Source organism: Seriola aureovittata, chromosome 24 (genome assembly GCF_021018895.1).
Source record: "Seriola aureovittata isolate HTS-2021-v1 ecotype China chromosome 24, ASM2101889v1, whole genome shotgun sequence".
Taxonomy (NCBI): Eukaryota; Metazoa; Chordata; class Actinopteri; order Carangiformes; family Carangidae; genus Seriola; species Seriola aureovittata.
Window position 1 is genome coordinate 6,308,590 of NC_079387.1, and position 25,545 is coordinate 6,334,134.

Here is a 25,545-nt window from a genome sequence, read left to right on the forward strand (position 1 = left end):
ATCCTTAGTATTTTTACATACTTTCTGCTTGGGGTCCTGTCAGTATTTTCCAAGGGGGTGTGGTTGGGTGGGACTTGGGCTCATGACCTCAGGGTTCATAAAGTCTTTGCTACGGCCATGAAAACACAGCACACACACACCCACAAGCTTCAATACGGTGACCACTGCAGAGTAGATCCAGTATCGAGCTGAGCCTCATGTCCAAATCACCCAGCTGTTATGCAATGCACCTCACACCCCCACTACTCGTCTCTTTTTGTCCCTGTCCTCAAGTCTTGCCTCCAACCAAACCCCCCCCCCCGCCACCTAACCACCCCCCTCCTGCTGCCGGCTGCTTCTCCTTCACACCAAACTGTCAAGTGTATTACCTGCAGTAAAAAAGACCATAAAGACAGAGCAAACCAGAGCTGTGTGTGAGAGAGGATGTTTGATCAGGACAGTGTGATGTCAAGACGGAGCGTCGGTGCTTGTGTGTCCTGGTACTTTGTCCTTGAAAGTATTGAGACTAAGAAAATAAGTGTGTTGAGTTTGTGTGTACAAAAAATAGTTAATGCATGTGGTGAAAAGTGCTGCAGCTGCAAACTAGTGGCACTGAGCCTGAGCGAAAATTAGGCAACTTTCCCCAGCATCTTTCAGTGCCATACACATACAGAAACCACACACACACACAAACACACACACACACACACACACACACACACACACACACACACACACACACACACACACACACACACACACACTTTGGCTCTCATCCCTACAATGTCCTCCTCTCCCTCCCTCTTCCTCTCTCCTCTTTGAGTCTCACACACTCAGCCCATTGGATCATTTTTAATCCCCATCATCTGAAAGTGAGATGTATGCCAAAGCAACCATATGGACATAAACCGCCCCCGTTATACACACACACACACACACACACACACACACACACACACACACACACACACACACAATTAGACAGTAACCCGGATCACATGTGCAAAGCAGGCTGCATACAGTATAGCACGTCACCAAAACAAATTGTGTGTGTGTGTGTGTGTATGTGTATGTGTGTGAGAACCACGCGTGCCAGGCCACGTGTGTGTGGGACCAGCCCACTTCCTACGGCGGCTGGGAGGAGGGAATCCAATACAGTTAATTGACAAGCCAAGCCTTTTACATAACCTCCATCTAAGTGGTGGTGTCAGAATTCCCCCCAGCGCTGCTCCTCTCCCTCCCTCTTTAGTCTCCATGACTCCCTCTCCTCCTCTGCACAAACACACACACACACACACACACACACACACACACACACACACATACATACACACACATACACACTCATACTCCGCCCTCTCTTGCTCTATCTCCATCCTTTCCTTCTCTCCCTTCATGGATGTTAAACCAGTAATTCCCATCACGCTGAAAATGCCTCAGATGAAGGAAACAGCCACCACAATGTTTGTTCTTGTGACGGCTGATGGAGTGTGTGTGTGCGCATCTTTCCTGCATCTCTCTTTTCTCTCCTTCTTTTCCTCTCTTCCTCCCTGCGTAGAAACCAGGTGTGTTCTTAGCATCTGTTACCATGGCGCAGAGGGAGAGAGCATCGTCTCCCGAGTGACAGCTAGCCTCGACCACAGGTGTGCTGTAGCAAACACAAACACACACCTGCACACACACATTCAACGAAATGAACACAGTCAACACACATATGTTCATTTAGAAAAGAAAATAATGATACACATACAAAAGTAGCCAGTTTTAAAACAAAGAGGCACAAGTATACACCTGTAAACAGAGATGATAACACAGTAAATCCTCTCAAAAGACACCAGATGGATATAACACTTTGTTTTTTTTTTTGTCATTTGAAAAAAAAAAAAAAAAAAAATCAAAAACTCTGATCTAGGTCTGAAAAAACTGCAGATTCAAGTTTGCATAAGGAACTTTAACTTGTTTATCTTCAAACATATTCAACACAACACACTTGCTCAAGAAATGTTCCTCAGCCTTAAGTTTTCCCAGTGAAGAGTACATTCTGTCCTCGGCTTGCAAGTACAGTGAGCTAATGGTGATTTTCCCACTGAGACACCGAAGACACCACAGTGATAAAAAAAAAGAAAGTAAATTAAATTATTCAAAATGTCTTCCTTCTCTGACATTGTAAAAGTCTGTAGTGACTGTACTGAAAGTGATGCATATGAGAAACATAATGAATTTAACGCATTTTTATGAACATTCACATACTGTATCTTCTTTTGAAAAATATAAACATCTTTACACTGCATAGGTGTAATTTATTAATGTCTACTTCTCCTGCATGTTACAGTAAATGACACTGTAAAGTCACCTCCAAAGACAATCATACTGGAGTGGCATGAGTTATTTTGCAGTTTAAATATAAAGTTAGTTTCTTAATAAAATGTACTTTTAGGATAAACATTTGGTGCACAGAATAAAAAAATCATTCATTGTTTGTCTATACAGCAGCAGTATCAACAGCAGTTTTGTAATATTGTATTAATATATGTTGATTCAGATACGTTGATTGCATGTTTCTCAGCTTGATGAGTGCTATATTTGTTATAGTTCAAAGATATAATGTCTTTTATTTTTGCAGAAACTGCATGTGAAACCTTTGAGACAATTATCATAAGTATAAACAACTTTCCTGCCCTTTTTTTCAGAGACAGATACAGTATGTCTAATGGATGAAAACAGTTACTGCCTCTCAGTGATAAAGAGTTAACCATGACATCAAGTTGAGCACTTGATATATTGGCAGTAAAAAGTGGCATTTGAATAATGCAACTTGGATTAACACAGTTCTGAGTGTAAGGCGTTGTATGAACTATTCAAACTCCATGACACAGCGATCACAGAGGGCAAAGACAAATCACTGAATAAAACAAGTCTGACTCATAGAGTCATTGCAGATGATACCTGCACCTAAACACAACAAGAAAGACATTTTAAATAGAGAATCAAAGCTAAGCACACATGCTAATACAAGCAGCGATCTCTCATAGAGAGTAGATTTATGGGCTATATAATGACAACTGATGCTGCCTTGGATGGCTAAAGGGGCTGTGATCACATGGTCCACAAACAAATGAATAAAACAGATGCAGCAGATAAAATTCTTGAGTTGAAGGAGTGTGTGCTGTTTTACAATAACCAACTCTGGTAGCCAGTAACAGTTGTGTGCAAACGTTGTGTAGTAACAGGGTGGGGAAGGTCTTAAAGGTAAAGCAAGCTGTGTCCCAATCCAGGACTGGACCCTCTGAAGGAGACTGAGCCTACACCTCCTTCCCAAGTGGGACGTTCCAACTCCACAGAGAGCGAAAATAACTAGCGTTCAGGCGGCCCTCGTAAAATTTACCAGCAGGCAGACGCAGCATTTTAATCATAGGCAGTGTTTTACTGATAAATATACACATTTAACTTTAACATTTTTAGTGATTAACATATTCATGCCTAAAACAATCTCCACTCAAGGTCCACTTATGCGCTTGTTCTGGAGCTTTCAAATATTTTTAAGCCTACATGTAAAAGACGTCCTTGAAGTACTCAGATTAATGGAAAATAAGTGAATAAGTGGCCCTTGGGAGTGGAGTTTATTACTCTTTTCTTTTTCATTAGTCATTAATTCAAGATAATGTGGATGTAAATATGACATGATCACCTGATATGAATTGACGGTAATGGCCTGATGTAAATGAAATAACGAAGTGTGGGATAGCGCTGCTGCTGAGGTTACATCTCCACATTCAGGTAAAAAAGGCCACAAGTGAAGGATCTTTTTAGTCTATAATTAAAAATGAATTCCAGGCCCTCATTTGGGACTCTGCAGCATTACCTCCAACCTCGACCCTCCCCTTTGCCACATCTGATTGGCTGAGCAGCATTAAATGTTACATCATCGTAGACTATCATCAGGTCATGTGATCCTGGATGATGTCAGTGATCGGCTCCTTTGGCTTCTCGGTGAGAGGCAGGGTGGGGCTGTAGGGCAGCGCTGCGTTGTTGGTGGTGATGTGGTTGAGGGCTGTTGAACAGTTTTTGGCAGGGCTGCACAGACGCTGGAAACGCTGCAGGGTCAAAAAGGTCACACTTAAGTATTTTATCATCTTCACATCCTTATCACTCTGAACAACTCTTTCTTTCTGTGTCTGGTTTTTAAGTTTTTTTCTGTTTCATTATCTGAGAGAACTTTTTTAAACGTCTCTAGGTTAATAACACACTATCAGCAGCACATGATACTAAACAGACTGAAGAGAGTGCTGGTGTAACCTGCGGCAGGGTTCCCGGGGTGGTGACCAGGGCGTAAATGGCCCAGATGGGAAGCAGGGAGACGGACGATAAGGTAAGGAGCCAGCCCAGCGTGGTGGCCCAGACAGGAGCGACCAGGCCATTCCCCAGGCTCAACGGAGACCAACAAACCAGGGAGAATACAAAGGTGGCCTGAAGGGGACAGACGGAAAGAGGACTGTGTCAGTAAACAGGACATTACATATTTAATGCATTACATGACATACATACATATATTTTGCCTCCTGTTCACCTCCACAGCTAAAATATGAAAGATGTCTGTGTGTTCAATGTGTTCAGAGAAGTTCGCTGGTTTCAGGACACACACATGGTACAACATACAAATTTAGACACATTGATGGACACGTGATGAACACGGAGGTTGACTGATTGACAGAGAGGAGGAGGAATTTGTACCAAATCCCAAACATGCGTTTATGCATGTACTATTTCACAGCAAGAGGACACTAAACAGTGTGAAAGCCGGTCAGCGGGGAGGGGTCACTCACAGTGCACACAGCTGGGGTCAAGTATTTCCAGCACAGCTTGAAGACAGGCAGGGGACTGTAGCCCGTCATATCCCTGATGTTGGCACTGAAGCGCTCGGCTCCTGTGGCCAAAACAAGAGCAGCATGAGTGGTTGAGGTCTGGTTTGACATCACAGTTGGGTTTATGACTGGCTTGTTGTTTTTGGTGGCGATGGCCATCTTAGGTGAGAATTTCATTTTGTTTTTTTTTGCCTTTGAATTCACCACTACAGAGGAAAATACTACAAAAATGTCCTGAATAAGAAAACATTGTTTTAATGTTTATATTATGTAGCAGCAGGACCAGGATGAGCAACAACAGTGACAGTGGGACAACTGGTAATAAGATTTAATTATAAAGTGGTAACAGTACAAGTAAGTAGTGACAATGGTAGTAACATTAGATGTAAGCAGAGTAGTAGTAGTGGTAGAAGTCATAGGCAGATTGGAAGTGAAAGCACAAATTCCTTTTGTAAATATCAAATAAACATCTACTTTACATCTATTAAACAGTTTTTGGAATAATAATAACATCAACATTTGCTTTCACTTCCCAGGGAGTAGTTATGATAAGACGGTAGAACATATTAGTTATTTATGGCCTGACTGTCTGACTGCTTAACCTACTGGAATCCATATTAGTGATGTTTCCATGTCACCAGATCTAATACTTGAAATGCCATGCCATCGCTGCCATGGGTAGTAGAGCTGCTACTGCTGCTAGAAACAGCAGCAGTTGTGGTAACAGACCATAGGAAAAGATGTAGTTCAACTCCCGAATGTCAAAGGGAAAATTAACTATAAAATAATCTGTGGCATTCTACTTTTATCATTATACAGTATATACATAAAAATATCGTCTGTCAGTATTTAAAACGACAAGTTATCGTGTATTTTCTATGATTTCTATGTATTTTCTAACTCCTTCAGGACCGCGTAACCATGGAGAGAAGAGTGTTAGTGTTTGTTAGAGTCCTTAAAAAAACTGTGAAATCCCACAGTTACAAAAAAAAGGGGAGAAAGGTGGAGTGGAGTCCTGACCCCTGTGTTACCCAGTCCACTTAAAACCCCTCTCCTCAACTCTGCCGCTGCACTCACCTACTGCTGGGAGAGCTGTAAAAACAGGCTTCCTCGGTATTCATATGCACACATACACACTAACACACACTCTCTGTTAACCTACTCTGACAGTTGTTATCACCTACAATGGTGCTACTCACAGCTTTTATGACTCTTAATTCTTTGCCATATACAAAGTTGATAGTCTAAACGCAGTTGCATTCATATGTGTTGTCCTGATGTACGTACACGTTACATTCCACCCATCTCACACTTAAACAGACAATCTTTTTGTAAATGCTTTAGAGCCTCAGGTCTGGCTGGGATAGGGGCTTCCTGGGGGCCGCCAGACTGAGACTGAGAGGCGACGGGGCCCAGGGGCTGATTTAGGGCCCGGAGGAGACAGACAGGGGCCTGGCTAGGAGCCAGTCTCCTTACAACAGTGGGTAGCTGCAGCCATGTTAATATACTGTCTACTGACTCCACGTGGAATGCAGGAGGAGGGGAGGAAGTGGACTGGATGACTCTGAGTGTGTTTATCAGATTTTTCTTTCATTAGTGATAAAAAAAAAAAGTGCTGGCGCTCTTCTTTTTTATATTTTCTATATAGATTGACAACATTCAGATTTATTTAGGTGTTTTCTAATTTGGCAGATTGTGGAGTCCTAATGTCTGACTAATGAGTTCCAAAGGAATGTAATTAAAGTCAGACACGTAGTGGATTGGGTTGGTTGGATATTTTCTCCTTGCAAAATTGGTCTTAGATTAAAGGAGAGGAGAGGAGAGAAATAAGGTGGAGGAAATAAGTAAAAGAAAGACAAAAAAGGAAAGATAAGTAGAGGAGAGGAGCTGGGATTCGTACCGTAGACCCAGCCGATGGCCAGAGACTGGAATATGGAGAGGAGCAGCAGGCTGGCTCCGCTGCAGGAGAAGTGATCATAGATCTGGAACACATACAGACCTCCCTGCATCGCCGTGGAGACAAACATGCACACAAAACAGAGAAAACTCCATTATTAAAACCAAACAGGCTGGAAGATCATGTCCACCTACACACACATCCGTCCGTCCTGAGCGTGACCTACCGGCGTGACCATGACCAGTCCCATCAGGAAGCAGACGACGCAGACAAACAGCAGCAGCAGCTCTCGTCTGTGACCTCGTCTGATCAGGTGAGGGTAGAGGTCAGTCACCGACGTCATCAGGGCCTCCAGACTCACAAACTGAGTGACAGAGGGGAGACAGGGTCAGTGTGTGTGCTGTCAGTTTCATATCATAGTACACATAAAACATCAATTCCATCAAAAGTAATTCATCAAAGTCAGTCGGTGTGCGTCTACCTGTGTGTCCAGCCCCAGCATGATGATCATGAGGAAGAAGCAGACAGCCCAGAGCTGGGGTATGGGCATCATGGCTACAGCTCTTGGGTAGGCGATGAAGGCAAGGCCAGGCCCTGAGAGGACATACCATCACATGAAGAACAATTCAAACATAAACAGCTGGGCACTGGATTAATTTTATGGATTCTGATTCTGCTTATCCAGTCAAATCCTATTTCTAATTCTTATCATATTATATAAGAATAAAAAACATAACAAAGTATAACAGACATATATATATATATATATATATATATATATGTATAAAACATAGATTTTCAGCTCAAGTAGGTCATAATTGTGGTGTTTTGTCATTTTATTTAAAATCAGTTATTTTAAAGGTTGAGACCAAAACCACAGATGCCTTTGTCTGTCTCTTAAGACTTTCCAACTTCCCTCCCCTGTCTGTGGGTGCCCATTCATTCCTATGTGAACACAAGTTCACATAGGAATGAATGGGTGACACATATTTAATTATATGTGATATCTCTATTTAAAAAGGCTGGGTAATTTCCTATAACAGCCGGGCACTGTAGTTTTTAGCAAACGTTACTCAAACAGGAGTAAATTGTGCATTCGTTCGGGACTATTTTCAGAAGCGGATTAATACAGATTAGTAGTTTTTGGACAATAATGGGGCTCTGTGGCACAGGAGCATAGGCTATTGCAGGAGCTGACTACACAGACTTTTCAGTAAAAATCAATTCACTCTCTTGGTTTTGGTCTGTTCATGGGATTAGATCACAAAAACACAAATATAGAACATCACGATGCACAGTGAAATTCATTTGCCTGTCCCCTCAAACGAAGCGGTGCTAAGCTTGGGGGATGTGGACACTGTTGGTTGTGTCTTGTTCGTTTGTAGCAGTGTTTAGGGAGGAAAGCTCTATTGGCGCTGCTAAAAGATTTTCACCAAACATCTCCTCACTTCCATCTCAAAACCCTGTTTCACCTGACTGGGCCACAGTGGATATGTCCACGCCCTGCTCCTCAGCCATGAAGCCCAGCACCGAGAAGATGGCAAAACCAGCCAGGAAACTGGTGGTGCTGTTCAGGAGGCAGAGCAGGAAAGAGTCCCTGGAAGGACACACAGACACATATGGCAGACTTTGACTTTATGGCAGGACAGAACTTGAACTTGAGAAATGAACTAAAACAGAACACAAAGCAGGACACACAGTGAGGTCTTGATCCTTGGTCTCTGGCCTTGTGTTGTGGAGCTGTGGCTTGTTACTGTAAATACAAGCCAAGAGTGAAGTGCTTGGCTTTGTGTGTGTGTGTGTGTGTGTGTGTGTGTGTGTGTGTGTGTGTGTGTGCTAGAGTCCTAGACTGTGGGAAACATGGTAACGAGGGCTTTTCTTTAAGGTGTGGCTGTATCAGTGTGTTTTCTCTGTCCATTCCAGCCATTCCTTCTGGAAGCCATCTGACCAGCGGGAACTCACATCTTACATTTCAAGTGAACACGGTTTGTCTGAAGTGGAGCCTCAGGAGTTTGCTGTGGTTGTGTGGTGTGTGCTGTAGTTGTGCGTTAGTGTAGGTAGGGGTCTCACTTATAGCAATCGTTGTTGTATTTGTTGTAACTGCCCAGAGCTGTCAGACTTCCCAAACAGATTCCATAAGAGAAAAATATCTGGGTACCTGCATCCATCCATACCTTCACACAGAGAGAGAGAGAGAGAGAGAGGGAGGGAAGGAGGAGAAAATGAAAGGAGAGATGAGAGGCAGCATTTCAGTGAATGTGTTTTCAAGATCCAAAAAGTGGCTTTTCTGTAAAGGAACAACGTGTTTGGTGATAACATGTAAACTTATGGACAAATCTTTAAAAATAATGTGCACTAAAGTTTTGTAAAAGCCAGAATATATAAATCAACCCTCCAACATCCCAGCAGGCTGTATAGTGACAGCGGTGGTTAGACTCAGTATCTAAGAGTTTAACAACTGTCCATTTATATTTACACAATTTGAAAAAGACATGCGCACAAGGCAACGACACTGATGTTACATATTATCTACAATGAAAGGACAATGTGTGTCTAATAAAATCCAGTCAGTTAATACTGACCTTTTGACTACTGGCCTAGTTTATTGCTCCTAATAAAACTGTTTTCTTCTTGTGCTAAATAGTTGTTGAGAACAACCACCTCCAGTTCTGTATCACTTTTCGGAGCTGCTATATCGCCTTAAAGAATGACTGCATAGTCATCTGAAGTGTGAGTGTGTGTGTTTGTACCTGTGGGTCTGCCAGGCGAGTGTGGTTGGGTTTGAGGTAGTAGATGATTCCCTGGGTCGCTCCAGGCAGGGTGGCACCGCGCACCAGCAGCACAAACAGCATGACATATGGGAAGGTGGCTGTCAGGTACACCACCTAGAATGTACACACAGCATGCTGGGATGTGGTGAGGACGGAACAGAGACAGAGAAAACAGGAAGGACATGTCTGTGATGTCCTCAAACAGGGATTAAATAGTAAAAGAGGGAACCCTGGAAAGTTGGAGTCTTAAACCTGTTGACAGACAGTGGTGGTGACACAACAAAATTAATCCAGTGCCCAGCCCCTTATTTCATTTGCTGGCCATATGAAAGAAGAAGATTTATGTTCTGTCTCTAGCCCTGCCATCCCTCAGGATTTTGTTGTTTCAAAAAAACACAAGATCGACCTAAGTCACTTCACCAGGATATGGCCTGGCTTATTTTAAATGAAAGGACCTTAGGGTAAACATTTTGTCAAGCTATTCAGCTATTAGCAGTTGCTGTTTGTAATGTACCCATAGATGTACAGATGCACATCACTGAATTACTTTGATACTAAAGGAAACTTAAAAACATCAAGATTCTCAGGCAAGTTCTGGAGTTATAAGGAGGGTCTTTTGCTCCGAAGGCTGGAAAGGATTCATTTGTTTCGGGAAGGGGAGGTCAGTGAAGGCATCATGCTGCGTGATGCTTGCATGATGTTTTTCTGCTCACCTTTCCGGTGGACTTGACTCCCTTCCAGACACAGAAGTAGCAAACGAGCCAGACGATGGCCAGACACAGAGCCAGCTTCCAGTTGATTGGGCCCAGCTCGTCCAAATTGTTGGAGAGGCGGAGCACCTCTCGTCTACAAGACACACACACATACGCACACACGCACTGCTGTTAATGCCTTACATCAGGTGGTATTCTGAACTGCATGATAAATATCCTGAAAAATGACCAATGAGAAACCAAGGCACTCACTCCCAAAACTCCATGACGGAGGAAGATGCGTTCCCCGGCAGGCTGCTCATATTAGCTGTCTGGTTGTGGTGGTCAAATAATACACATGCCTCTGCAGACACACACAATAGATCCGAGTTAACCCTTAAAAGTTTTACACAGCAGGCCAAAATTGCATCGACAGACACGACTAATTTCCTGTCTTTACTGACCTGTGTTCCACGTGTTGTTACAGTGCGACCAGGGCAGCTCTGCCTGGAAGCTGTAGGAGAGGTAGAAGAGAGCCCAGGCCAGGATGACGATGTAGTACACGCAGCCATGCAGGATCATCACCTGGCTGGCATAACCAAGCCCTGCAGAAACGTGAGAGGACAGGCAGAGACTGGGTGTCAGGCTTTAAACAAGCAGCTCTTATTGTTATGTTAAATCTTCAAAGCATTCATGCACAAATATCCATCGTCTGTTCCAAGTCTCTCGAGTTGCATATGAAAGCATCCATTTACTGAGACACTCAACTTGCAGCCCACATCCAGTACATCTTCATCAGGAATGAATGATGGTCTTATGAGGCCTTGAGTGGGTTAGAGAGTGTAGGCTGTTTGCGTAGACAAATAGCTGTTTGTAGCATCTTCTAATGAAATTCAGGCCTTTATCTGATGATAGATCATCAAATACACAGACCAGTGAGGAATTCCCACAGAAGCATTTCATTGTCTGAGTATCTGACATGGTCGACTTCATACTAGAAGCATGTGTTCATAGAAGGTCGCTGGTCACACTGCAGGGTGGGTGAAGTAAATGAAACTTCAACACTCCACCCTGCTGAAGTGTCCTTGAGCAAACACTGAAACTATTCTGCAGCCTAGGCTGCCAGACAAAGCACTGCCCCGAAGCCCCAACAATCTTCACCACAAGGTCCATTTTGCAGCAGTTCACACATGATCTTTGTAAGTACGTAGATTTTGCTGTGTCATAGATCATGTGATATGAAGGAAAACTCCTTTTTCAATTTTGTGCTTGTAAGTTGCATATGTGTAAGTAAAGGTGAAGTTGGGAAACATGTCCTGCCCCCCTAGAAGATAAATGTGGTCATGTCACATCCCTTGAAAAAAAATATATAATGTCTGTTTTTATGGCTTGGCTTCTGTAGCCACATAACTAAGTTACTCCTTCTTAAAGATCAAGCAGTCACAGTTCAGTCAGTCAAAGATTCACAGTATCTATTATGTGTGTTGCTCAGCCACAAGGCAGCGTGGACACTGACTGCTGCTGTTTGCATTCACATCTATTTGCATCTATAAATAAAACAGCCAAGCAGATTGAGAGATCAAAGTCCTCAACGGGAACGTATGGGCGTTCCAGCGGGATATCCGAAACAAAACTGTTAACACGTGGAATCTGCTCAGGTCTATTTGTTTCATTGTCTGAACCTGTTTTCCAGTCCTGACAAGTTTGGATTATCCAACTTAAATAACTTACACACAGTGTTTTATTCCTCTTAGAGTTAGGGTTAGAAAAAACAGCACATTGATGAGGGCAGGCTCTGTCCTGCTGGTGTAATTGTGTGTTAAGTTAATGCTTAACCGTGACCGTTTGTTTGGCTGGCAGGATAGCATGAAAGACATACAACCTCAAGTGTGTGTTTTTATTGGCAGGCGGAGAGCGTGTTGCCTTCTGCACTGCAAAGTTGCTTTAATACACAAGCTGAGATTCAATATGACATGCAGCTAGCAGGGAGTGCCAAATTTTCTGATTGCGGACACACTGTTTATATGGGTTTTGTATTGATGTGGACACAGGAATGCTTTGAATACTTGCGCCAGTACAGAGGAAGATTAGGAAGAAAGACAAAGGGAAGTAAAGGAGAAAGTAGAAGAGAGAGAAAGTCAGTTTTAGACTTAAAAAGCCATAAATAATCACACTGCAGCTGTCTCTATGTATGTTTAATTTTTCCATAACCAATGTGTTATTATGTGTTTTTGTAAATATATAACTTGCGTATGATAATCACCTTGTTTTGTCCTGTGTCCTTGTTATTCATTCTGGTATCTCGTTATATGTCAACTTTCTGTCAATTTTTGAAAATATTTTATGTGACAATCCCTCTCTTTTCTCTTCAAGTCAGACATTAAGATACAATGTTGTACTCTGAAGCATCTACAAAGGAGCAGTGTCATGGGTTGGTGGTAGATCTTTTCATACACCCCACCTTCACCCCACATCTACATTATTATCATCACTCCCCAATTATTTGAGAAATTAATCGGCACATTAATCAATAATATGATTATCATTAGTTGCAGCCGCATATTATGATTCTGTTACACATGTGACAATTAGATAAGTTTACCTCCAAATAAAGGACAGATAGACCTCCAGGCGCTGACACCTCCCAGGCTGGTGTACTGTCCCAGCGAGGTCTCCAGGAGGAACAGGGGAACGCCGCACAGCACCAGGAACAACAGGTAAGGTACAAAGAACACACCTGGAAACACATACACATCAGTCGCTATGCTTGTGAGAATCTTCACAGATTACACTCTAAACCTAAAAAAGGCATTTACCCCAGTGTCCATTGTAATATGAACTCGATAACCAAGTAATAATCCCAAATTAGCACCTAAATGTATATGTATAAAAATAAATAGAGGTGAGAAAAAGGAGGCAAAGATAAAGGTGGATGACAGACAGGAAGCCAAGAGAGGGGGGTAAGACAATTTTTCATTAACTGTCTCCATTCTTCCCCTCTCCCCTGCTCCCACATGCTTTACCTCCTCCGTTCTTGTAGCAGAGGTAAGGGAACCTCCAGACGTTGCCCAGGCCTATGATCTGCCCCGCCACAGCCAGGAGGAACTCAGCCTTACTAGCCCACTGGCCTCTGGCATGCAGGCTATCTTTGGTGGCTTCTTTCCCATTAGGGAGGCTCCCCTGGTAGAACTTGCTGAGCAGAGGGTCCCCCTGCTGTTGAGGTACTTGGTCCGCCATCACGGGTTCAGGAAGAGACACACATACACCCCTGAGGAAGGATAAACACAACGGATTAAGAGGAAAGATGGGAAAAGAGAAACTAAACAGAGTGATACAACGGTGTAAAAAGCCATGGATGCTGAACCAGTTAGAGGAGGACAAACGTCAAAAAAGTAGAGCACAAAGCAAGGTTCACTCACATCTTCGCAGCTGGGATTGAAATACCAGAATGCGGGTGTCTTTTCTGACAGTTGGTCTTGCTACCTCACTTATCTGTGATGTGTGTCTCAAGGACGAACTTTTGTGGGTGTGTGTTCGTTATCTGTACTCTGCAGCATACTCAAGGCCTAAATTCGGCCAAATTTCGACTTGTGCATCTGGCTGAGGACTTTTTGTTTCGTAACAAAGTGCAAGGCTTAAGATCTGTTTAACTAACAGCATACTTTTGTCTCTTATGTCCAAGTCTCCATCATATTTCTACAATGTTTACATAGGGAACTCTGTGTATTGTAATTCAACTAGGTGAGTTTACAATCTTTCCACACTTTTATTATGGTCATTTTATGCTGTTTATTGGGGGGGGATTTCTTTCAGGCATAGGAGAACACTCATGCTTGGGTGTGATTTGTCTTTTCTAACTGATACATAATCTTACATAACCTTGAGAAACTTGAGTCCCACTCTCCCTCCACATTGTCCCCTGCTGCTGTGCCATGTGACCACATACTACTGATGTAAGAAGCCTTTAATAAACCACCTTTCACTGTCACTGGTGCGCTAATGAAACTAAAATAAACAAGGGGATAGCAACATTGTAGCAACACGGGTTTTACTCGTAGGTTTGGTTATCTCTACATATTATGCTACACATGAAACGCTTCCAGGATAACTGTACGCTATCAGCGCCGAATTTGACAGCAGAGGCGTGGGGAGGTCTCACGATGCTTTAAAATTGATACCTACAATAATTTTCGCCGAGACTGTGGATTAATCCTCGCTCGGTACGCGATATGAAATGAAAAATTGCAGAGAATTCGACATTACTCAGCCTACCTCTGCGTTTCCTGGAGTTGTCTACACGGCGACCACCCCCGTCTCCGGGTGGTCGAATGGTTTGTTCCGGCTAAGAGCAGCCGTGTATGAGGGGGCTGCCGGCTAGTGCGCCCATAGAGGAACTATATTTGGGACTAGCTTGGCGCATGGTTTTTGTAGCAGGAATGAACAAAATGAAGCACAAGGCATTATGGGCATTGCAGTGTTAGTTAATGTTACAAAACAACAAAAAAGGGAATTGCTGTATTTGTGTTATTTTGAAATACTCCAATAGGCTATTAACAGTATATATTATCTATGGACTGGATCAACATTATTCATAAGTGGTTTTGCATAGCTACTACTGATAGGATAAAATATAACATTAACTTTGCCATGATTTCAGCATCTAGGATGCATGATCCTGCTTCCTTTCAATTTTTAACCTGCTGCCACTCTGGCCCCTACTTAAATTGGGATGCCATCATCTTAAGGACACACCTCTTCTTTCACATGGACAGATGCATGAAAATTAACTGAATTATCCAATGCCTTACATACATTTATAGCCTTGACTAATTTGCAATGAAAAATAATACAAATTATAAAAATAAAATTCCAGTCAAGATTAGCAGACACTAACCAGTCATCCTTCAAGATTTACTACTTTTAAGTTATTTTTGCATATATAATAGGCTACTTTCCCCGTTCTCTACTGAATTTGTATTCTGTTTTGGATTATTTTGTCCAATGTATATTTTTGCAAGTACATATTGTGTTATGACAGAAATAACAAACCAATTAATCCATTATGATTATCAGTGTGATATATATATCCACAAGTACATCTCACTGTTAAACCAAATACAAAACCACTTTTGTTATGTTTTCCTATTATCCATATACATAATTGCTTAAACTTGAGAGCACCAGCCTTTAGCTCCATTGTGGACTCTGTCCTGTAAATGGTCTTGGCGTCTTAACCATTTAGGCCACCTCACGCAGCTCGCAGCGCATTTAATGGGCTGTGTCATTGCCTGTGTTCATTCAGCTGAGCATTTATAGCCACAGTAAAGAAACACTCTGCTCCAGGGACTTCATTCACAAAATTGTATTCTAATGCTTAGACATATTAGGTTACATTACTTGGTGTGTAAATCACATACAAAAAGGGAGGACATTGTACTCTGACCTGCAGATATATGCACACATGCATTCCTGCGTTTCAGCCTGTAATATATTGTTATCCAATTACCACATCTCTCCTCATTACTACTATGCATGGTTTCAAGTTTGAAGGATGAACATTTAATTTACCCACCCACAAAAAAAAACAATCACCAAGAATCTCCACTCTCACCATCTGTATTTGCCATCTTTATTAACTCATCTGCTGCATTACTATTTTTTTTCAATATTCAGGTTCAGTGAAACCTACGCTACCTGTTTTTTTTCTCTTTCCTATTTGAGTCAGATTAAGTTCAAGAGAGTTTCTGTTCAAGTTCCGTTTCTGCTGACAGACTTTCTGAGAAAAAGTTGCTTGTAATGAGTCAGAGACAGTTTGATACAGCATGTTCAGACCAGCAGGATGCTCAGCTCCAAGTAAATACATCTGAGTAGCACTGGAACCAATGACATTTCTGCCAGACTGTGGTCTTGGTTATGTTGCTGAAAAAAGTTTAGATAACATTGTTAACATTGTGTTAAATAGATCACAATCACATCACATTAGCAAAGGCAGTGATTACACAAATCAACAAAGCACCACAAAACATATGATAAACAATTAGCAGTTAATAAACACAGCTACAACATTGGATATCGACTGCTGTACATTGCAGTTTTAAATTAGTTTTAATGTTTAAACCTGTAATAGAATTGGTGTAAATTCTGCAACTGCAAATGTCACAATCATACCTTGTTAGCACAATACACGCAATACACACCCATCACACTAAGAAAAGAGTAACTGAGTTATGAAAAAGCACTATTTTTATATTTCTATCAACAGCCTAAGTCTGAAATTAAGGACCTATATGTGTTTATGTCACAATTCACTTCACTCTGCCTCATGAGAGGAAATGCCCCAAGAAAATCAAGAAGTCAGGGGTCAAGAGTCAGGAAATGGTAAAAAGTCTTGCAATCATATACAATGCACTAATTCCTCAATTACACTTGTACAATTTACACACATGTATACACACACAGCCTGCAGATCTCCTCTCGGACTGCAGACTCTACTTTGCTTCCCAGGGGCCAAATAAAACCCCCAAACATTAAGGGTCCTTCAATACAGTCGCCATTGTTCTGCCCTGACAAACCTGCAGCCCCTGTAAATGTGGTGCCACGGCGTGTAACTCAGACCAGGCATAGCTGCACACAATCTCTGCATGCTTTATGGCTGCTTTTATTGGTGTCTGGCATCCAGGGCAGTGGGTCACTGATATACAGTGGTAGGCACTGTGAAATTCTCCTAGCCTGTGCCTATCCTGTTGTATAACTGCAAAGTTTTCAAAACTTTTAATAGGAACCTGAATTCAGCTTTGATTGCATCTGCTGATTTCTTCCTATAAACAGGAAGAGAGTAGATCGCATGCAAATGTGCAACCACAGCACACAGAAAAATAGGTGCTAATATTAGACACATGCAGCATAAACAAGGGCTTCATTATTCACAAAAAAATCAACCAAATGCAGAAATTTGAGTCAGGTGTTAGATATGAGAGAAAGCTGCACTCACCAGAATTAAATCTTTCCCCTGTTGTAGCCTGTTGACATTAGGCTTTATACACCAGCTGAGTTGATGGTAACCTTGTGCAGTTTAATTGCATCATGCTAAACAAATCCTGGGTACTGAGTTTAAATTTCAGCCCCCTATCTTTGCTAGTGTGTGCAACTGATGTCTGCAAATTTTGGGATTGGTTAAAAAGATCATCTGTCAAGCAGAAGGTCTCAGGATCACTGTGCCATCTAACAGGGATGGCTCCTGATGTTAGGCCAGCAGAACGGATACCTAACACTTGCCTGCTTCTTCATGGTAAGCCAACCTGGGTGCCAGCCACATGTCTAAAGTGACAGGGCTGGACAAGCACGCTACTTATGCAGGATTAGTGTGGTTTGGAGAAATACAGGCACACTCCAGAAGAGCTGCTCTAAAAGCTCCTCTCCTTTGATTTCTGTTTATATTCAACTAATTAATGAAAAGCTGAACCAAAACTTAACAAGAGATTTAATGACTTGACCTGAGTGAAATATGATTATGTGTTAATAGAATTCTTTTTTATGCCCCATTTTGGCAGTGTGAATGTTTGACAACATAAGACCTTCTATTTGATTACAGTCTGCCAACTATCAGACCAGAAAGGTGAATGTTATTCAGTATTTGGAGGACGATTCAAATTTTTTTTGTGCACTCAGTCCAGACATGTTAATCTGCTGCCTCGATATTCAGGTCAAACACCATAAGAAATCAACATGTTCTTCTTGCCTTGTTTGAACCCTTTGAAAGAGGAGGCCCTGATGTGGTCACCATCAGACCTCCAACTCCTTACCTCTTTCCTATACTCTGCTTTCCATGTCCTAAATTGGTAAACATTCCTGTGGCTTAACCCCCTTCCTCTTCAACCTGTGTGAAAAACATACCTTGTAAAAGAGGAGTCATTTAAATGTAACCTCTGGCCTTATGTCCACACTGCACAGGGCTCCCCTGAGACTTGTGGTAGGTGAGATATTTGGTGCTGATAATTTTTCCTGGACATTTTATGGGAATGTTTTGAGGGGCAATTCCCTACAAAAGTCTCTTAACCACACTGGGTAGTCCCGTGAGGGGTTAGTGCTGCTGTCAGAGATTTGTGGCCTCAAAATATCCAAATCCCTTCCTCTACATTATGAAACACTAGACTTTGACAAACAGAGGTCTAAGTGTCTGTCTACAGGTATTTTTTTGCCATGTTTAAATGCAAACAAAGCGCAACCTATGCTGTCTTTACAGGGCTTACAGCAGTCAACAATCTGAGCTGTGACGAATGGAAAGATGCCCCTATTACACTCATCTCATATCTTCTCTGAGGTATTTGCTCTCTACAACAATAAATGATTTCAATCCTCCTACAGTCAAGTAGCATAAGTAGTTATTGAACACTGTGACTGTGTACAGTTAATTTCCTCTCTCTGTCTGTGGAAATGCATGCTAACCATGGATGGACTGTGGCCGAACGTGCCCCTGGGCACAGACATGCAAAAGGCCCCCTCACTGTCCTACATGGCAACAAGACACACATTGAATGAGAAACCAAATGACCACAAGCTGTGTGGTCATTTTGTGCTTCTTTACAGTTATTTTGTTTTTTTGTGTCAGTTTAGGAACTCGTTCCAGTTGTTTTGTGACTCTTCCTGGTTGTTTGGCATTTCTTAGCAGATGTTTTGTCTCTTTATTGCTTTTTTGCATGTCTTTGTGGGCGTTTAGAATCATTTTGTGTCTTTTTATGGTTGCTTTGCATCTCTGTCTGGGATAGTTTGTGGTGAAGACCAGGGATCTCAAACAAAGCAAGGTATTAACCTCTGCTTGCAGTCTTTATGTAAAGCTAACAGTCTTCTGGCTCTAGCTGCATAGTTAGCATGTGTGTGAAAGTGGCACCAATCTTCCAATCAAATATTTCCCAAATGCTAAGCTGTTTGTTTAATGATTTAGCCAACACATCCTCCAACCTATCACTGGAACAAAGGAGGGCATCAAAATACTGAACAGAGCATCATATCAAGCTTAAACAAACCTCTAAAACTAAAACAAACAAAATACACCAAGAATCCAGCTCCTGCTTGCATGCTGAATCCTGCACTTTTAATCCACCCCATGGATCCAGATTTTGGTGGTTGCATTATCATAATCAAGTAACCAACCTTCTGTAAGCACAGTAATCACAGTATATTCAATTTATGTTTAAGGAACCTACAAATGTTTTTAAGAGCTTGTCTTGCCTGCATAAACCAAATAAGCCTGAATTCATGAGAGGTCAATGTTTTCTGAAACTGCAGATGTTTCTGTTTGAATTGAGACTAGTAAGATTTGAAGACGTGGCTTCCTGGAATGAGCCCCACTTGTTTCTAGGAAACAATGCACCAAGTTATTATAATCACATATAGTTACACAGATAAAATTATACAAATAGATTTCCCTTTTTAGAGGATGTGATTCTAAAGAAAGCCTCACTCGGCCTGTCCTCATGCTGAACTTACCTCTGTTTGTGTGGATGTGGATTCTCACTAAGCCTCCAATGTAGCACCTTAATGAGGTGGATTAATTAAGACCCTGTTCGTCCGGATCATTTTACAGAAAAGTGAGTACAACCCTGCGTCTCCCTCTCCCATCCAGCCTTTGCTTGTGATGAACCAGGCTCTCGGGCGAATCAAGGCAAGCTAAACAAACCCAGATTCCTGCAGCTCACTGAGCCTGAAGCCAGGGGCTAAAAGATCACATCATGGGTCTTTTATAAGTGGGGTCACTTTACATTTAGCATCAATCCACAAGCAGTAAGAACAGTGGTCTCTATGTTTAAAACAAACAATCTTAACATCTTGGTTTACCAGTGTGACAACACGGTAGCTAAACCCATTGCACAACGCGGAAGCTAAACCGATTGCACATTATATCTTACGAGATATTATATAAGATACAAGTATAGTGTTTGATACAGTGAAACTTTCCAGTGCTGTACAGACTCATGTGGTGATCAGATACATTTTGAGTGAGTGTGGGAGCCAAGCCTCCAGCCAGCTACTCAGCTGTACAGTGATTTAAACATCTAATCTGGTTGAGGTTCCCAGACCTTCACACTCTGGGTTGAGGTTGCCCCAGGCAGGAATGTGGTGCTGGATTATTTCAGAACATGAAATAATAAGCCCCCTTTCCGCCACCACTGACAGCAAATAGAAAGACTCCTGTTTTTCATCCCCGTGGAGAATTAAAGACATGAAGGAAACTCTGCAGGAGTCCAACTTTGAAGGCAAGTTAATGAATTCACTGGATGGAAGCAGCTATTTTAAGCCCACAAAAATAATAATTTGATTAATCATCAGTGACTGGTACCCACATATCTCCATTGTTGTGCACATGACAAAGTCGTGGGGTACCTGCAATGTAATTATATCATCACAGGCCATCGCTTCCATTATAACCTGATTTGATTATTTTATGACTGCGTTCTTTGCTGACTTGGCAGCTCTGACTGGCAAGGTTTTGCATTCCATAGATGGCCACTGCATACGCTTGGATGCAGAGAGACGTAATTGAGGTTAAGTACATTGGTCAAGGGGCGCTGAGGGCCACACTGCTCCACTGGGGATTTGTCGAGGGGCCCCTTGACTCTCTGACCGGCAGGTTTACTGGAAAACATGGCACAGTGTTCAGACATGAACATTCGGAAAGAACTACCATGTTGTGTTGGTATGTTGGAACAATTTGATGCGATAAACTGAACACCAAGTGAGGTGAGGGATGAAAAATCACAGCCGTAGTTATCAGTGAAGACACCAAGGTCATGTCTTCTTTACTGTATGAGAGAATGTTAGGAGTTTCCAGTCTAAACTCTGATTCTGACATTTATTATTGTCAAAATTATAAGGTCAAAAACAAAAATTAAAATAAATGTGTATAATGTTTATTTTTATTGTTGCTACACTGTGACTGGACATACTGTAAAAGCCAGTCAGGATTCTTCTCCATAAAAGTTTTGTCAAATGGAAACCAGATTTTCTGTTGGGGAAATCCAACCTTACCGCCTTAACGTCCTTCATCCATTGTTATAAGGAACAGAAACTACACTGTAGTCAACTCAAACAACATGAGCTGGGAGGCAAACTGGTCAAGTCACCTATGAGTAAATTGCTGCACTCCATATGTGATAGAATTTCATTTATGTACCAGTAGGAACTGTGAAGTATTTTATCAGTACCTGATTCATACAATAAAATTACACTGTACTGTAAATCATGGGCTGTATTATGAATCTTTTTTACAGACCTTTTGGGGGCTGGTGAAAAAACTGGGCTTGGGTGGGACTGCACTGGGGGACTCGGGGGGACTCTGGACTCTTGACCTTCCTAATGCCCTGGCTACAGCCCTGTATAAGATGCAGCTCCTTGTTGGCAAAGAAGATTTGTTCATCTGTTATTCTCCACAGATACTGAAAAGACACTAGAACAAGTATGATCATTAGGCAGATAATTCATCATATTATTGCTAGGATATGAATCAGTGCAGGCCAGGATACTCAATAACAGAGCACCATGACGAGCTAGCCAGATAGCATCTTTAATACATCTCCAATGACGTGACCACGTACTGTTTCCATAATGGAAAGACAAAACAATTTATTCTGTTGCACAACTCTTTAGCTTACCAAGCCCACTGCAGCTAACTTAGCTGATTTGTACAAAGACATGATTCATAAAGATACTGCAGCATCAGGTTTGTCTCTGTCTCATTGACATGCAGAGGAACTACACAGACCTTGGCGACTGTTCAGTGCTGTTGGGGGAAAACTGGGCCCTCGTTACTGGTTTCAGTTATTCTGTTTAATTCTCCTGCCAACAACCTATCAAAACAGGCCAAACTCCTACCACATGGTGATGACAGAAAACTGCATTTGCCAAATCCAAGTAGCTGCCTCAGCAGTGTGGTCGGATCACAAGAAAGGGTTGGAAACATCCGTGGTCAACTTTGGCAGGCTTTACAAAGTCCATGCAGCTAAATAGGGACCACAAATAAAACACTTGTGCTGTAACACAAATGACATCACACTATAGTAGCACAGAGAGGTGAAGTGGGTGAATAAATGACTTACTGTATGCACATGTATATATCTATATATACTGTATATATAGTGTAGCAACCATACTGTTGGCAAAACTGCGCAACAACAATGGCTCGTAGCTGTGAGCAGTGTTCACTGGTTACTAGATTTACAACATTGAACATTTAGTAACTGTCTGTTGGTTTGTTTTGTGTAATATGGGTTTCATGTTTAACTCTGTCTAATGTGTGGCTGAGACTGAACTGGATGACCCGCAGATGATCTGAGTGTAGGGCAACATTTTCAACATTAATAGAAGCAATAAAACTGCTGAGTTTTTAAAACAGAACTCGGTCATGAAATTTACTTTTTTCTCTTAAACAAAGGTTTATTTCGAGACCCAGTCTGCTTCAGGTCATAGCCAATACTATGCTCACATTCAGGGGACAGACAGTGGCTCCTCCCATAGACCACCAGACACAACAGCCTTCTTTAAAGTGTTTTTTAAATAAATTATTTACTGATTCTACAGACATTGTAGGTTGATGATCGACAGGAATCATGAAAGTACATTGGTTATGTTACTTCTCCCTTGTCTGGGCATAAATAAGTTATTGAGCCTGTAATATTAACAAATCACCGCTGCACTACAAATCAACACTGGACTGTTGATAAAAGCATCACTATGAAATGTCTGATATTGGGAAGTATCTACCAAACATATGCCAGCATTAGCAAACAATAGTGCACCTGCCACTGTGCAACCGAAACAGAAAGAGGATAGGGGTTTTGTTTCCACAGTACCTACCAGTAGCTTTCCGCTGGTAGATAACTTATTAATACAGCCAGGGATCTAGTGCAAACTGGGATTCTCACGGTTGTTTCTTCCTTTGGACAGTAGCAAGGGTGATCGTGACACTAGCGCCATGTTGCTAGTACGACCACTAGCAGTCAGAAACAAACAAAAAACTACCTAAAACCTAAAACCACCATTGAATTTGATCTGTTTTAAATTACACGAAGCGCATGTCTGACTGTTGAAATCGACCCATGTGTGTTTATCACTGCTGCATGATTGGTCAAAGCACTCTCTGACTGAACTGCAGTTTAATATTTGTTAATTTATTAAGCCAGTACCGACAGTACATGGTTAAAGATTCAGACTTGGAAAAACAGAGCCAAATAAATAATATCTAACATAAATTCTGGACTGATGGGGGTGTTCAACCAGTGCTTTAATTACCCCTGAGAGTCAAACTTGGACCTTCAGAGGACTTTTTTCAAGCTTTTATTTTTCCATAACTGTATCACATAGCTGTTGCAGACAATCTGATTTAAGTGACATTTTGCTGTGTCATGCAGGTGTGGGGTTGTAAGTTGGGAGATCACGGAAGTGATACAACCACAAAAATAGGATACAGCAGTGGGACAGAAAAGCCACACACACAGGAAAACAAGCCTGCTTTACATGAATGACTCAGCTTTCTGCAGTTTCCAGTTTGCGCTGTTGTATGTCAAACTTCGCACAGCAAGACAAACTAACTTTACCTCACTTTACCTGTATCAGTGTTTGGATTAAATAAATTATATTACATTATATTACATTGCAAACAAAGACTCCAGATATTGTGTCAACACATCTCATTTACTTGTTGAACTTGTTGAAATTTATCATATTCCTGTCACACTGAAAACATCTGAATAAAACCGATAAAAACAGAAAACACACTCACATACACACTTGCACACTTATATAGATATTGTGCACCTACCAGCAGTAAGTGATGTTCTCTCTGTAGTCCTCTGAATGAAATGAGTCAGTGCAGACTGTTTTCTCAAAGACCAATAAAAAAATATAGACGGTTCAGGTGGGAGGAGTTGATAAGCTTTGGATATCCAGGTGAGCTGGATTTTTTTTTCTGGGGGTGGGTTTACGGTTCAAAGCTGAACTGTGAGTGTTAATGAATGAATGGACATAGACTCTCACACAAAGCAAAAATAAGTCCCTCCCTCACCTTTGGGGCTTACAGAACCGCTCTTCAACAGTCTCTTCCTGAATGACAGATGTAGTAATGTGCACTGACAGTACTGATGCCATCACAGGTGCGTCATATAAAGGAGGAGAAGCTGACAACACTGTCGTTATGCCTCCATAATGTCAATGGGATGGCTTTTGTTAAAAAATGGTATGAAATGAATCTGCTAGAACTGATCATACTGTACATATGAATTATAAATATAAACTTGCAGCAACAGACTGCACAGCTCTAAGTGTCATAGATTAATAAAAATACCACAGTAAACTGACAAACACAGAACATCCCAAACTTTTACTGTCAGCCAATAATGTGATTCTACTTCAACTTTTATTTCCCAGTGTTGCAACATCTGGTTGTTCTTTCCCATTTTTTCATTTTGTGTTAAATCTTTAACTTTGTTTAATCTTTTCTGAACTCTCTATGACTTCACTTTGCATACTATTCCACATCAAGGCATTTTTGGCTCCACCTGCATGGGAACCAAAGCTCTCTGCCATTAGTCTGACACCAGATCAACAAGAAAGACTTGCCTTTTATCAGAGAGCAATGCATTTTATTTACCTGTCTTTACCTGTACGTGCGAGAGAAAACAGCTCTACAATAACACACCTGTTTACTTCACTCTCTGTTAAAGCAATTCTCAGTTATGTTGCTGGTGGTGTCTCTCCCTCTTGACACTTCTTTTTTTTTTCTTAGTATATTTTTTGGGCTTTTTTATGCCTTTATTCAATAGTACAGTAGAGAGACAGGGAATGGGGAGGCAGAGAGAGGGGGAATGACATGCAGCAAAGGATGTCCGATGCGGGACTTGAACTGGGGCCAACTGAGATTTGATTGCAACAGCCTGAAATATTGGCGTGAACACTACCAGAAAGTTTTTCTTTTAATCCATGACCAAGACCTTAAAATTTGACCTCATGACAGCACTAGATTAAAAGAGAGAGGATCACCAAAGAGATTACAATTTATCCTGAACGACACATGAATGTGTAAATCAAATTTCATGGCAATCCATCCATTAGTTGTGAAAATAATTTCCTCAACCTCATGGTGGCACTTCAGAAAAAGTCATAGGATCCCCAAAGTCACTGGTTTCATCCTCTGGTGAACATGAATGTATGTGCAAAATTATTTGACAGATTAATGTATTGGCCTGGATATAAGACAATATTTTTTTGAGGGTCGTCTTTGGGGACTAGACAATAACGCATTGAGAGAGGAACAGTGTTTTACAAAGAGTGTTGAATTATGGATTGTTTGTAGC

General features: G+C 41.6%; 1 protein-coding gene across 4 annotated transcripts; it reads right to left on the bottom strand.

Moving 5' to 3' along the window:
* Positions 1–1,677: 1,677 nt before the first annotated feature.
* On the bottom strand, positions 1,678–24,282 carry LOC130165509 (sodium- and chloride-dependent GABA transporter 2-like). 4 transcript variants are annotated; one of them, XM_056370838.1, is made up of 16 exons: positions 24,015–24,282; positions 21,471–21,644; positions 13,225–13,469; positions 12,804–12,938; positions 10,666–10,806; positions 10,475–10,565; positions 10,223–10,355; positions 9,489–9,623; positions 8,809–8,912; positions 8,211–8,335; positions 7,220–7,332; positions 6,965–7,102; positions 6,742–6,844; positions 4,803–4,903; positions 4,276–4,446; positions 1,678–4,073 (listed from the first exon to the last, which is right to left on the bottom strand). In XM_056370838.1, exons 3-16 carry the CDS (start codon positions 13,436–13,438, stop codon positions 3,918–3,920), a joined length of 1,860 nt encoding a protein of 619 aa, XP_056226813.1. In that variant the 5' UTR covers positions 13,439–13,469; positions 21,471–21,644; positions 24,015–24,282; the 3' UTR covers positions 1,678–3,917. The 4 variants fall into 4 exon arrangements, with proteins under 4 accessions (XP_056226813.1, XP_056226815.1, XP_056226814.1 ...); XM_056370840.1 differs by lacking the exon at positions 21,471–21,644; XM_056370839.1 differs by lacking the exons at positions 21,471–21,644; positions 24,015–24,282 and adding an exon at positions 14,474–14,580.
* Between the last annotated feature and the right edge of the window lie 1,263 nt (positions 24,283–25,545).